The sequence below is a fragment of the Cokeromyces recurvatus genome, assembly GCF_025118155.1.
Source record: "Cokeromyces recurvatus strain NRRL 2243 chromosome Unknown BX663scaffold_14, whole genome shotgun sequence".
Taxonomy (NCBI): Eukaryota; Fungi; Mucoromycota; class Mucoromycetes; order Mucorales; family Mucoraceae; genus Cokeromyces; species Cokeromyces recurvatus.
The window spans coordinates 493,166-507,921 of NW_026251400.1; the positions used below are offsets into that span (position 1 = coordinate 493,166).

General features: G+C 31.9%; 4 protein-coding genes across 4 annotated transcripts; all 4 read right to left on the reverse strand.

Annotated features, from left to right (window-relative positions):
• Window positions 1–22: 22 nt before the first annotated feature.
• Window positions 23–2,509, reverse strand: BX663DRAFT_511223 (V-type proton ATPase subunit B). The gene is made up of 8 exons (XM_051527861.1): window positions 2,373–2,509; window positions 2,244–2,299; window positions 1,904–2,002; window positions 1,614–1,785; window positions 1,186–1,534; window positions 859–1,133; window positions 606–793; window positions 23–520 (listed from the first exon to the last, which is right to left on the reverse strand). The coding sequence occupies exons 1-8, from the start codon at window positions 2,455–2,457 to the stop codon at window positions 215–217; spliced, it is 1,530 nt and encodes a 509-aa protein (XP_051382474.1). The 5' UTR covers window positions 2,458–2,509; the 3' UTR covers window positions 23–214.
• A 5,191-nt stretch (window positions 2,510–7,700) lies between these two features.
• BX663DRAFT_511235 (uncharacterized protein) lies at window positions 7,701–8,699 on the reverse strand. The gene has a single exon (XM_051527862.1). It carries the CDS (start codon window positions 8,314–8,316, stop codon window positions 7,735–7,737), a length of 582 nt encoding a protein of 193 aa, XP_051382475.1. The 5' UTR covers window positions 8,317–8,699; the 3' UTR covers window positions 7,701–7,734.
• Window positions 8,700–11,580: 2,881 nt separating this feature from the next.
• BX663DRAFT_435526 (nucleotide-diphospho-sugar transferase) lies at window positions 11,581–12,830 on the reverse strand (the record flags this gene model as incomplete). Its single annotated transcript, XM_051523124.1, has 4 exons — window positions 11,581–11,767; window positions 11,851–12,163; window positions 12,242–12,381; window positions 12,469–12,830. The coding sequence occupies 4 exons, from the start codon at window positions 12,828–12,830 to the stop codon at window positions 11,581–11,583; spliced, it is 1,002 nt and encodes a 333-aa protein (XP_051382476.1).
• An 890-nt stretch (window positions 12,831–13,720) lies between these two features.
• Window positions 13,721–14,521, reverse strand: BX663DRAFT_435573 (uncharacterized protein; the record flags this gene model as incomplete). The annotated part of the gene is made up of 1 exon (XM_051523130.1): window positions 13,721–14,521. The coding sequence occupies one exon, from the start codon at window positions 14,519–14,521 to the stop codon at window positions 13,721–13,723; it is 801 nt and encodes a 266-aa protein (XP_051382477.1).
• Between the last annotated feature and the right edge of the window lie 235 nt (window positions 14,522–14,756).

Genomic DNA, 14,756 nt, shown 5'->3' on the forward strand with positions numbered 1-14,756 from the left:
GAAAGGCAAAAAATATATAAATTTTATACAGCAACAAAACAACAATAGAGTGTGCTACAAAATTTCCCTTGATTTTTTTTTTCTTTTTGTTACTTTTTTTAATTCACGTGGATTTCGGTTATTAAAGACACGATTCGTGTGTAAAGCAAACAGGAAGGCTCTTTTTTATTTATTTCTTATGGTATTTAGAAAGTATCATGTTTTTATAACAAAGTTATTCTTCATCTTCATTAGTGTCAAAAACACCCTTGGATCTCTTTGTACGTTCACGTTGATAATATTCAGCCAAAACCTTTTGAGGAATACGATTCAAGAGTTCCTTGGGGAAGATACGAAGAAGAGACCAAGCAAGATCAAGGGATTCATAAATAGTTCTTGACTCATAAGCGCCTTGAGCAATAAATGTCCTTTCAAACTTCTCCAAGAACTCCAAAGATAATTTATCTTCTTGATTCAATGCTTCCTCACCAACAACAGCTTTCATGGCTGCAGCATCACGACCAATAGCATATTTAGCGTACTAAAAAATAATACAAATAATTTAGTGTACATGTATATACATATATACATATACATCTTTTTTGTTTAATATATAAATCCTTTACCAATTGATTAGAAACATCACCATGATCCTTTCTTGTCATACCTTCACCAATAGCAGACTTCATAAGACGAGATAAGGATGGTAAAACGTTAATAGGAGGATAAATCTGTCGATTATGAAGTTGACGATCAACAAAAATTTGTCCCTCAGTAATGTAACCCGTCAAATCAGGAATAGGGTGAGTAATATCTAATACAAAGGTTAGGTGAATAAACGGATTCTATTTTCTTTTTATATCATTTTATTTTACGAACCATCATTAGGCATTGTTAAAATAGGAATTTGAGTAATGGAACCATTACGGCCTTCAACACGACCAGCACGTTCATAAATAGTTGATAAATCGGTATACATATAACCAGGGTAACCACGACGACCAGGTACTTCTTCACGAGCTGCTGAAACTTCACGTAAAGCATCAGCATATGAACTCATATCTGTAAGAATGACTAAAACGTGCTTTTCAAGTTGATAAGCATAATATTCTGCAGTAGTTAACGCAAGACGAGGTGTAATGATACGTTCAATACTAGATTAAAATTAGCTATTATTAACGAATCAAGTATATATATACTACTTACGTTGGATCATTTGCCAAATTAAGGAAAAGAGTAACACGCTCCATAGAGCCATTTTCTTCGAAATCTTGCTTAAAGAAACGAGCAGTTTCCATATTGACACCCATAGCACCAAAAACAATGGAAAAGTTATCTTCATGACCATCATGAACGCCTTTGGTAGGGGCTAATTTTTGAACAAGACCAGCCTGACGACAGATCTGAGCAGCAATTTCATTATGAGGAAGACCTGCTGCAGAGAAAATAGGAATTTTCTGTCCACGAGCAATTGAATTCATCGTATCAATAGCTGAAATACCAGTTTGAATCATTTCTTCAGGATAAATACGAGAGAAAGGATTGATAGGTGAACCTAAAAGAAAATATAAAAGTTAAAATATGGGGTTTTCTTTTTTTTTTTCCTTCTTACAATATAAAGCAATTTCACTTACCATTAACATCCAAATAATCTTCGGCAAAAATCTTGGGACCTTTATCAATAGGTTTACCAGAGCCGTTAAACACACGACCCAACATATCTTCTGATACAGGAATATGTTGTGTTTGTCCAGTAAATGTAACATGTGTTTGTTTAGCATCAATACCAGAAGTGCCTTCAAAGACCTAACATCGTTATTTGAAACGATCAAGGGGAGGGGGGTGGAGGGGAATAAAAAATAAAGTGATGTATGATTATATAGTTTAGTAACTTTAGATAGGAGTTCATACATTCATAACTTACCTGTACAACAGCTTTTTTTCCTTGAACTTCAAGAACTTCTCCTGCACGAACAGAACCATCAGGAAGAGTCAGATTTACAATTTCAGAGAATCTAGGAAACTATAAAAACACGAAATGCGAATTAGTAAAGATATGTTATTTTATGTTATAATTAGAAAAAAAAAGGATAAAACTAAGAAAAGAGGTAACTAATACTCTTATCGGTTAAAAATAAATAAATAAATAAAGCAACTACAATCCATCTGTTACCACTGAAAGATGAAAAATAAAATATAATAAAAAAGCAATGCCTGTGCAATGGAAAAAAAAAATAGAAACAAACTAAAAAAATAATAATTACTTTAACATTATCCAAAATGACAAGTGGACCATTAACACCAGTAACAGTACGATAGTCTATATGAATTACATTAAAGACAATAGTTATTTTAATTGATAATTATTATTTATTCTAATAGTAAATGCGTACCTAAACGTGGTTTAGCAATGAAATCTCGAGTAACAGCAGACTTATGAAGTTCAAATGCTTCACGTGCACTAAGAGTTTTTGCCATATTTATATGTATAATATTCTTTTTTTTTTTAAGAAAAAAAAAGCAAAAAAAAAAAAAAAAAGAAAAAGTATCAAAAAAAATAAGAACGATCTTCTATCTGCCTAAGTCAAGCGTTTCGGTTTCGTACCAATTTCAGTGAATATGTGTGTGTTTGTAGTAGTCGTTGTTCAAAAACGTCACGACTTTAAAAATAATCGGGTATTCAAAAAAAAAAAAAAAAAAAAAAAAAAAGAAAAATATCACAACAACATGCCAATTTGCATAGTACTTTTAAAGTATACTTTTTTTATACAGTGAAAAAGGATCCAAGTTCGTTGACTTATTCTTCTCAGTTCGCTCTCCCCAAAATCCATAATACGCTTTTTTTTTAAATATGTATATTTATCTCCAAGCTAGAATAGCTGAAGCTGCTAAAATGATTGCTAATCAAGATACTCTGGTTGTCTTCCTCCTGTTAGTCTTATCTTGAAAGAATGGAGTATTATCATGCTGCTTGGAAATTTTAGTCCTTAAAATGGTTTATGTTATTGTGCAAGATTAATTATATAAAAATGAAATAAATTAAACAAGTGTATATATTTTGATCGACTGTGTCGAAAGGATTGGATTTAGATAGTTCATTGGAGATGGCAGAGACCACGTAAGTCAGTACTTGAGTATCGATCGATTCATAGTCCTGATATTAGAGCAACTCAGTCTGTTTAGTATGCTCTTAAGCAATCAGTAAATGTATAATAGTTAAAAATTTGTTCCGTTGACAATTTGCGAAAGGTTTTGCTAAAGGAGTGTGAGCGAATTAGTGTTGAGTATGCAAAAAGTTTAGTGAAATGTATAAAGGTCCGCTGCTAGAGAGTAATTTATGAGAACGGCGGTTTAACTAAGTATTAAATACACCTTTTTTTTTTAATGAAGCTATATAATAGACATACAAAACATCCTTCTTTTTCAAAAAAAAAAAAGGTTTCATCGTATATATGGAAAGAGCTACTGCTATAGTAAGTTTATACATATCCTTTCAGGGCTTTTTCTTATTCAAAAATAAGTTGGCGATTCTTCATTATCGGCCACTAGCCTTAAGAGTATGTTTTCTTCTCTGGATTCAAGGAAGAAGAAAAAAAAAGACTTAAATTATATTACTACCTTTCCTTAATATCTAAAAGTTTTCTAAAAATGCAAGACACTAGGATATGCTCCATACTATTTTACTTAAAGCAAAGTCAACCGAAGAACAGTTAATGAAAACATTATAAGAAAAGTATTCGTACTTTATTTCTAAATTTAAAATTACAGTTGATAATATTTAAGGGCCCCTGAGTTATATTTTTTGATTGAAGCATTTAATAAAGAAGAGAGCTTCACAATCTCATTTGATGTGAGACCGAATGTAGGATTTTTGCCTATATTGTCCTGAATTTTAACCAATATCACTATGGCGGAAATTATGGTAAAGGAGGAAAAATTGGTAGAAAAGCTACCAATTTTTTTTGAACCAGCTAATCATATCTAAGGAAGGGTGCATCCTAGATGGCTAGCAATGGTGAGATGTTTTTTAAATCCCTAGAATCAAGCCTAGAAGCAACTAGAGGAATAGTAAAAGGTATATAGATTATTTTTATATGTTTGGATGTCTTTTTATTCCCTTCATTTAAGCCATAAACTTCATTTTAGAATTATGATTTTTAATTTTTTACGAAAAAAAAAAAAAAAAATTGGTAACAGCTACCAAATTGGTATATTAGCTACCATATTTCAGCGCTTGAATTTCTGTTAGAGCTAAAACGGGCTTCTAATTTTTTACTTGAATTTTTTATTTTATTTGGAGCTTAATAGTTTAAATCAAAGAAATGTTACCAACTGTTGTGCGAAGATTAGTGTCGAAAACAAAGTACGGGGATATAACATAAAACTGGTTATCGACTCCAGGGTATTGTACAAGACCAGCTTGCCTATCGATGTCATAAACACTGATAACAGCGTATTTTGGGTATATAATAGAAGTATTACCAGTTTGTTCTTCTATTGGCTTGCTTCGCTTTACTAGAGGGACAGATGAGTCATGCGAAGCTGTGGTATGTTGACTCATGACTTCAATGAACGCGAGAAATTGTACATTCGATTGTGAAAGCTCATGCTTGAAATAGAACAGAACAGAACCAACAAACCAACGTTTCCTTCTTCTAAAATAATATGTTCGGTAAATAAGAATTTATAGTTGTTTTAGTTTTTTTTTTTTTTAAACTTACGTGTTATCTAAACAGGAAAACATGATGTACTGATTCCCTCTACTGGTTTCTTTTTTTAATCGCCTGTACATACAAGATGAATATACAGTTGAAGAAACCAAAAGGCGGGATGCAAGGGTTATAGAAGTGCTGGGTATATTAATGGGGAGTCTTTGATTATTTAAGCGAGTATAGAATCTCTTTATAGCTTTGACAATTTTCTTGCCGGGTATACCTTCCACCAATTGATCATCATTCAGCTCAGAAATCGGGATGAAAGGCTCCCATAATTGTGGACCATTAGCATCATCGGGTATATTCATGTAGCTGGCATCGGTATATTGTCTGGGTTGAATCAGATTTGCCAGTTCAGCAATGTTTAAAACGCGGTTGACATGATTATGGATTGCCAGTCTTTCAATGATGTTATTTGCGTTTTTTCCGCCCTCACGTTTCGACTTGATCAGCTTTAAAAAAACTCCAATCGATCGCTCCATTGACTTTTGTTGAATACGCTCGAAGAGGGCCTTGCTTTTTTATCATGAAAGGTATATGAGCTAGGTAATGTTGTACTGGTCTGAATACGCTGCGCGATATATGTTTATGGTTAACCTGTTGAAGGAGGTACTTATGCCAGTCGTTAAAGTGCCTAGTGTAGAAGGGGTTACTAATCAGTTTGTGTAATATTATAGAATTTGAGTCTTACCCATCCATCTCACTGATCAACTCATCAGTTAGATCCCATTGAAGGGCCAAAGAGCAACCTTTCACTAGCGATAATACAGCTTTTTGGACTGTTCTGTTGGGTAAGTATGGGGTAACTAAAGTTGGAATAATATAGAGCAGAAAGTCCAGCCAATCCACAGCACGAGATCCTTCGGTTTTTGCAACAACATTGTCAAAACTGCCTTGAAATGAGGTAGGGATATAGTGTCTTGACTCTGTTATGCTTTTTCCAATGTTTACAAGGCTTCTTTTGGGTATAAAAAACGGGTAGTCCTCCACCACTTTTGTGTCATCCTGTCGGGTATAAAAAAAGACAGTGTTTTGACTTGGGTTAAGATCAACGGTAATCATGTCGTACATTTGTTTGCCGATGCTTCTAGCGATCAAATGGAGCTCATCCAAGTCAAAGAAAGGAAAACCAGAAAAACTATTTAGCGTACTAAAGACACTTGGTTGATGGATAGATCTGGCCTATAAACAAAGTAGTAAGTAAACATGATGGTAATAAGTATGAAGTTTTTTTTTTAACTTTTCTCTTTAGCCTAATTCATTATGATTCTTACTTAAAATAACTCTCAATCTCGTTCATTATTATGTATAGAAGACTCTTTATTTGAGAAGGTAGCAGATTCCATCTTGTTTTTAGTTCTTTTTTATGTTATTTATAATCTTGCACTCAATTCTAACATTCGTTTATATTGTTCATTAGTCATTGTCTTCTCAGAAAAAAAAAGCTTTATACGCTACTTGACTCGTACAAAAAAAAAAAAAAAGGCAAATACACGAGTTGCCGGAAGCTCTTCGTTACTTCATCTTGCTAACATGAAGAAATTACTTTTTCTTTTTAGTCCAAGTTTTAAAAAGGTAAGTTAGTTTAAACGTTTAGAATCTTCTTCAGTATTTATATGAAAAAACACATATATAATAAGCAGATAAGCATTATCCCACTATTGTTTTGTACTGTTTTAAAAAATAAAGCGTTATTTTATATTTATAAAAATATGGTAAATAAGCAATCCATATCGTATATAAGCTACCAAAAAAATATGGTAGAAAAGCTACCTTTTGGGTGCTTATAGAATATCATTCCTACCATATTTTAACTGTCAAAATTGGTAACTTTGCTACCATATTGGTAACCTTTCTACCATATTTTCCGCCATAGTGTATACCAAGTACAAGTGCCTCAGCAATGGTAGCATGAATTTTAATTCTTTTTACAATTGCTGCAAATGTTGTTAATTTGCCAATTCTTACTTTTTCTGCAACTGGCAATGACTTGGCAAGTCTCAGGGCAGCATTCATATCACTGGTGACACATTTTCTTTCTGAAATTGCTTTGATGGTTGTTGACAGCAATTTATCCATGCTTTTATTGCTCTGTACATTAAAAGGGTCGGATGTACAGAACCCTTTCCTGTAAAACGTAGGGCTAACACAAGTTCATTTATTAACTGAAGAACTATTAAGCCAGTTCCTAAGACTTCTAGGTTGGAAATGTACCAAGCTCAAGGGAACCTTCCGGCAGAGAATGCTCTCACTGTTACAAACGATATCGACGTGACAAGTGAGCGGTAAGGTTGAACCCAGGAAGGGGGTTACCTCATTACTAGTAAAACTACCTGTAAGACCGCCTGTGACGAGAAGCTCAAACCGAGACCAGAAAATGGATACTTCTTGTTTTGAGTACAAAGATGAGGAAAGAGGAGAAAAAAAAAAGACAAGTCTGTGAAAACTTTGTATAGTTTATTAAAGATAAAATACAGGAATTGTACAAGAATAAAATAATATGGAAAAATGACGACTGCTATTTATATGTTTTGTAAGGTAAGTGATATTAATCGGAGTGTGATTTAGATAAGTGAATACTGCTATAATAAAGCCTTTATGCACAAATATGCACAAATATTGTCTCCAAATAATTCTGCATGCAGTATGCATATTTCTGCCTGAGCTGTTGCTGTTATTAAAAATATACCCGATTATTGTCTTTGGGATAAGTAACGCGTTAATATTAATTTACAGTGAATATTCCCTCTATAACAATATTCAACATTATGGATGTATATATAATATGTATGACTTGTATAAATAATTATGTAATTGAATATAACAGTCATAAACCTATTGAATTCTTATTATAACATAATGCAACGCATATAATTATTTTTAATGCTCGAATACTCTAACAATGACTGTTATTAAAACTGAGTGTAGAATGAATATTATGCTGTGAAGTACAATACACTAGTTTTGTTCAAATAAACTCTTTATTATTTAAATAAATAATGGTTTATTTCTATTAGCTTAGTTGTAAATACGACTACAATCATAACACTTCTATCCATTGTCGACCTCTTTCTTCCTTCTGCCTGATCAGAGCCTTGGGCTGCTCATGATACGATTGGTATAGTGTGTCAATTGCTGAGGAGTCGATACTTTTATTGTTCCTATAATACGTCTCAAACTGGGTCACAAAGACCCAATTCTTTTTGAATATCAAAACAGCCTCCAAAAGTGTCGGTGCAATCAAACTATTTAGCAATAGATCAACATCTTCTTTGTTCTTAATATGCGGTATGTCGATCCTTTGAGTCTTTTGTACTGGCTGGTAATTATATTTGTCGACTATGTCTTTTAATGCTTGCGGAAAATCATTTATCTTATTTTCCTCCAAATCGTCAGATTCAGTGATTAAAGCTTTTAACTTCTTTGCATTGTCAATTATATTGCGTATGGGGGATGGTGTTCTACGTTCACCGAACGAAATAACTTTTAAACTGCATTTTATAGACAGATCCCAACGAGAAAGTGCATCCTTCGCATTAGTCAAAAGTTTTGATGCGCTGATATCATCAACAGTAATTGTCATATAATTGCCTTTCATAGGAATAACTTTAATTAGTGTCATCGCCGTTTTCTTGTTTAAGTTGTGCTTTAGACTCAATTTCACTTCCTTAAGGTAAAACAAGTTATCTAATTGATTGCATACATCAGCATAATTGAAGTTATCAAAGTCTACATCGATCTTTGCACGTTGAACTGTGTATCTGAAAAAGCCACCAAGTGAGTTTTCTGAATTAACATTGAATACAATATCTTACAGAAAATGCTTAACCTTTTCAAATAAGGTTTTTGATGTTTTCGCGAAATGATACTTTTCTTTATTATTAAGATTGGAGCAAACATTCATAAGGATTTCGTTAGGAATTTGTTCAATGTGCATTTTATTTTAACTCGTTAGTTATTTATAGGTAAAAGAGAGTATATCAATTGCGGAGGTCTCATTGATCACTAAAAAAATACTTTAATATATCCAACTTTAACTTTGAGAATGATATTATGCATATTTGTTTACAAACACTAAGTCTCCTGATTCATTTTTCAGGAGAAATTGTGAAAATCTTTCATTTTTAATTTTTTGACCTTTTTTTTTCACTTTTCCTTTCACATCCATATAAAACTTTATATAAAACTGGCTACAACGTAAGTCATTGTTTTTCATATCGTCATGAATTAAATTCATGGTACTTAACCCCTTTATTAAACTTCTGTTAGACACGTAAACACATCGTGCAGTTGATTACAATTGGCATTCAGCAATTCATACAGTAAGTTTCCTGGTTTCAAGAGCCTTTAGTGGGAACGCCACCTGCGTAACGTCTCAAGGGTTCGTAGAATGTTTGAGATGGGGGGTATACTGGGCAATGTGAATTGTTCGAATTGTCAGAATAGATAGATTACATCGTGAGGGTAACAAAAATATGAATAAATACATTAGTTATTAGCAGCTTCATCAATTCGTACAGTAAGTTTCCTGGTTTCAAGAGCCCTTAGTGGGAACGCCACCTGCGTAACGTCTCAAGGGTTCGTAGAATGTTTGAGATGGGGGGTATACTGGGCAATGCGAATCGATGAAGCAACCTTTATTTCTTTATGTAGGTCTTTATAAGGGTTGAAATTCCCCGTAATCACAAGCGATTACCAAAATGGGTGCTTTCTTATACTCTACCTCCACGTGGTGCACCTGGTTAAAACTGAAAGAGTATATTTGTTTACGTTTAAAAATATGATTGTCTTTTAAATAAACTTATTTTTGTCAATATTTGCAATGATATCTGCTTGGAAGATCTCCATTCTTCAAAATCAGAATAAAAAACTCATTTAAATAAAGCTTTTGTAAAATATTGCACAGTTGTATGTATTATACTTTGAACCTTGAGCATTCTCTTTTCTTTCTTTCTTTCTTTCTTCCTTTTTAAAATAAATGAACAACTATAGTAAAATTTTTAGTCATGAAGATGGCAGAGGAAAAATGGTAATTGGTGAAGTTGATATGATGGAGACTGATCATGACAACTATAAAGTTACCACATTTCTTGATCTTTATGAATTTCAGTAAAATTGAGAAAGTCAGAATGTTGAAGCGGAAAGGAACTAAAGCAGAGCACTTCTTTAATTTCGTTATGTCTACTTTAGATACACTCGATACATACGATTTGGGGAAGGTTACTATATTGTTATGGATAATGCATCAATACATTCTAATAGTTTATTACATTCCTATCACGAAGAAAGAAGATTTAAGCGTATAAACATCTGTTACCTTACTTACCGTTTTTGAACCCGATAGAGAAGTATTAGTCTAAGGTCAAAACGTCTTTTTTTTGTGGTGATAAACTCGCCAAAAACGGGAAAAAAAATCAAGAGAGAATAATAAAAGCTGCTAAAACAATTACTAATTCAGCCTTGAAAGGATATAAAACTCATTCAAAGACGTTCTTTGAAGGAAAATTTGTAAATATTCTCAAGCATAATGGATTTCTTTCAAACGAATTAACATAAAAAATAAAACGGATTAATTTTTTAACTTTGCGAACTATGAAAATATAAAAAACGAATTATAAAATTTTGAGGGAGCGAACTCGAAAAATTAAATGAACGAACTTGGATCCTTTTTCACTGTAATTAATAAATACAATTTTCTCGCTTGAATTAAGAAATTGTTAATCTTCTTTTTATTTTTGTACGAATCAAGATTAATAACTAAATGCTCTATTTATTTATTTATTTTTTGAGACGTGTTCGAGACTTATGTTTAGAAGTATTTTACTTGTAAGAAATTTAAAATTTAAGAAGAGAAAACCATGTTCAATACAACGGTGATAATGGTACAACATGAGTCAATTTTAGAGTAAATTCTGGGTCTACCTTCGCCTTTTCATATAATAGAAAGAGAAATTGACATCATGTTCTCGGTGGCACTCACATCATATTTCCAAAGTGTATTGCATGTTTTGCAGGCAAGCATACTCTGAACTTTAACATGAATGACACTATCCAAAGAATCGGTGCCACGTCGACTATAGATCCAAGAAATGTGATATTCAACAACTGGTACAGCTTATAAAACCTCCAGCAGCTTCTCTTTCTTTTCTTTTTAGACTCAATAATTGCATTTTTAAAGTTATAAAACTAGATGCGCTGCTTTGAGACTTATTTATATGTATATATTGATAAATGAATAGATTTCACGTACTCATATGGTCATCTCAAGGCTTATAGATATAGTTTCTAACAGATTAATTATAAAACAGCCTTATGCAGAGGTGTTCTTCTTTTTTTCTCATGTTGATAAACATTTTGACTCTGATAACTTCTCATATACACTTGAACTATTATTATCAAAATATATACAACTATGAGTTAATTAAATCAATCAAAAATAAGATATTTTTCGTTTCTCTTCCATTCCTTAGATAGTAATAAAATAAAGCATACTAACAGTTTCTTGTTAGAAACAACGATGTTTTCTTATCAATCCTATCCTATTCTTTTATATATTCAGTCTCATATAGTCTTTGGTTTTTTATTCCCGTTATGTGTAATATTTGCCAAGCTTCTAATGTTCATTTATATTATTCCTAAGAAATAGATATACATACATATAAAATTTATTTAACTATATTGGATCAAACAATAATATTCCTGAGTAACAGAGTTAGCATTTATTGAAGCTTATGCGACTAAAGTATATATGAAGTAACTGATAATATAGAAAACTTAAATATAAATTACGATAGTCTACCAAGGACAGCATTCATGAAAATGGGTGAACAAAATCTCATGTTATTTACTATAACATAAAAAGATGAGTCATCTGTAATATATGAGTCTATCTATTATGAATACCTCTATAATCAGATTGAGTGCATGTACACTTTAGCTCCGTATAGCGATTTAAGTTTGTAGGGCAAACAGCCCCCATTTTATATGAATACCCTTCTATATCTCCAAACGAAATCTCTTCGCGTTTCAGGAACAACGCTGCAGCAACTGTTTGTGGAAACGAGTCACCCCATCTAAATAAGAGTATTATTCATTAAGAATATTTATAAACAAATAAATATTTTTTTAAAGAAAAATGTGTATGTGTTATTTTTACTTGTGATAAAGGAATCCACCTGTTTTGTCCAATTCTTCAAAGAATAATGTGTACTCTTTGGATCTTAAGAAATCCAATGAAAATATCATGTAATTATTATAAAACATACAATTACTAAAGTGGCCACTATATTCACCTAGAAGGTCATTTCCATCTTCTATTTGTTTAAATCGTGTCTCTGAATTAAGTAATGCTTTATATATAGTTCTATTGACAGGTTGAATAATATTTTTATGTTCCACAATAAATTTGTGTACTGTTTCCTGAAATTCTTCAAGATTTTGTTGATTTTCTGTCAAAGACAAAGCAAATGCTTTTTTTTTTTTTTTTTTTTTTTTTAAAAAAAAAAAAATAATTTATTCATAAAAACAATAATTTTTTTTCTACTTACATAACTTCTTCTTTTGAGCTTTCATTTTTTGAAAAGGATCATAGGGAATATCACAATCATAGACTGAACCAGCTTGAACTTTCCAATAATATTCAAGGTCGTTTAAGAGTGGATGGTTAAAAATAAACCCTGCACTATATCTAAATGGGCCCGTATAAGTATATATTTTTATAGAGAGAGAGAGATAAATATAAATTTTATATAATAATCAAACTTGAATTATTCACCTGGTCATTCTTCTCCAGCTCATACTTTCTCCATTATCGATATTGTGCTCCTTTACCATCTTTTTCATGTTTCGTTCAGCCTTTTTAATATCTATCCAAGATGGCTCTTGCCATTCAAATTCGGGGGCATGGCCAAAAAACACAGGAAACTTGCTTGAGCTTACAGTCCATTCACGAAATTTACGCGAAAAGATTTTATCACCTATAATGATCCAAGGGTATCCTCTCCCCTGTTTTTCATTAAAACGCCTTTCTATACTTAACATTGTGTTTCGCAATTTATAAATATCTGCTTCCTGGACAAGGACAACAAATGCGGCCCTTACAGGCAACTTGTTTTGAGTATCATTGCTATTAGACATAAGGACATCATCATCCCAGTTAAGGTAAGTATCAGGAGGAATATAACCATGCATAGAGGAGAGGTGGTTCCCTTGCTGATAATTGTCAAAAGTAGGTAATAAAGGATTCTTGAATTCCTTTTCTTTGAGAAGTTTAACAAATTTATTATCTTTATTATCTTTGAAAGGAGAAAGTATGTAGTGACAGCTTGTAACAAGGATAATGGCAAGTACTAGTAAAGTTAATACACTATTTTTTTGAACCCAAATAGAAATTCTATTCCAATGTGTATGATAAATTATTGTTTTTGGCCACCATCTATTCTGATCTGGTTTAATTGTTACATTAAATGGGATAGCCCTTTGCGTATCAATTGAGTTTTTGTTTGGTTTGATTTCCATTTTCTTTCCTCAATGTATTAAAAGGAGAGAGAGATGGAGAGAGAGAGAAAACAATTTAATTCTTCAATTTTAAACCGTATTTATATTATCATATTTAATATGTATAAAATAGGAAAAATCGTATATTGTCTTCAGGTACTTAAATCAGATGATATGCTTTACATATTCTCAATGCTCGTATAAAGTATTCAATATTTAAATTAAATATATTAAAACAGCTTAACACTACATTTGTGTATATATAAAGTAGAATACGTAAATAATTTTCTAGATAATGGTAAAGTAAATTTATTAAAATAATATATTAAACAAAAAATGTAGTTTAAATGATAATACAACTTTTTTTTTTTAAAAAAAAATAATAATTAAAAAAAAAATAAAGGTATATAATGCTTTTCTCCTTCTTTTTTTTTTTTTTTTTTTTTAGAATTCAATATGAGATATGTACATGTTATAAAAGAAAATGAAGTAAAAGAAACTAATATATATGATAAGATGTGATTTAAAACTTATGCTACAGTAATAGTAGGTCCATCTGAAAGAAATGGTGGATCAGAATATTTTAGTGACTTATATGGCCATGAATCATCATTCTGATATAATTGAGAAAAAGATGATTTATTGGAACTAACAGGCGTATCTGGTAATTTAGATTGTCGTAATGAAGAAGACGGAGATTTACTATTGGTAGTCATAGCAGCTAGTACTGACTGAGCATCCATTAAAACTGCTTCACAACATAAGTCTGAATCCACCCAATCTGGTAAATAAGCTTCACCAATTTCATAAGAGGTCTTCCACCAGCGAACACGGCGAACAGAAAAATGTCTAGGCTGGTGACAAGTGATAGGTTCTGGTGGAGTATTTGCTAGATGAGTATGATTTACTTTTGTGGGGTGAATGGATAATTCGAGTAACACGTCAATATCATTTGGATTGTCGTACATAATATATCTTTTAAGGAATGTATCCTTTCGGATAGGAATTTTTGTAAACCCTTTACGCTGTAAGCGTTCAATCTGTCTATTAGTTGATCTATCTAATTGTAACCATTGGTTTTTTTCCCATTCAATTTCATAAATGTCTTTAAAAGGTCGAGTAATGCGATGTCGCTTAAAGCTGCGTCTATCGGAAGGATGAATACTGTAACGTAAAAATTGACGGAGTGGCACAATGTCTTTTTTGTAACTGTTCACAATTTCACCGTTATCATCACTAGCACCTGCTACTACTGCCACCTCTTGATTATTTACTTTTTCATTTTTATCTAATTTTGAAGAATAGAGAGACTCTCTGATGGTTGAATTCATGGTTTGTGCTACTGCTGTTGAATGTATATTATTGTATTGTTGACCAGATTTTGTTGAAATTGATTTTTGAGAAGGCTGTTGACATAGTATTTTTGAGAACCAAGTTGATAACCCCCTTTTCTCGTCTATATCGAATTTCTCGGGTTTTTTATTGAACTGATTTGAAATTTTTGTATTTTTCACTAAAGAAAATCCAATTTTTTTAATCCATGCACAACTCTTTGATTTAGAAGCA

Bases quoted from the DNA above. Each gene is read 5' to 3' on its own strand.
- BX663DRAFT_511223 (XM_051527861.1), bottom strand. From the start codon at position 2,457: ATGGCAAAAACTCTTAGTGCACGTGAAGCATTTGAACTTCATAAGTCT. The intron at 794-858 runs GTTCGTAAAATA...CCTTTGTATTAG, and splicing joins TTTAACAATGCCTAATGATG to ATATTACTCACCCTATTCCT. The intron at 521-605 runs GTAAAGGATTTA...ATTATTTTTTAG, and splicing joins GTGATGTTTCTAATCAATTG to TACGCTAAATATGCTATTGG.
- BX663DRAFT_511235 (XM_051527862.1), bottom strand. From the start codon at position 8,316: ATGACACTAATTAAAGTTATTCCTATGAAAGGCAATTATATGACAATT.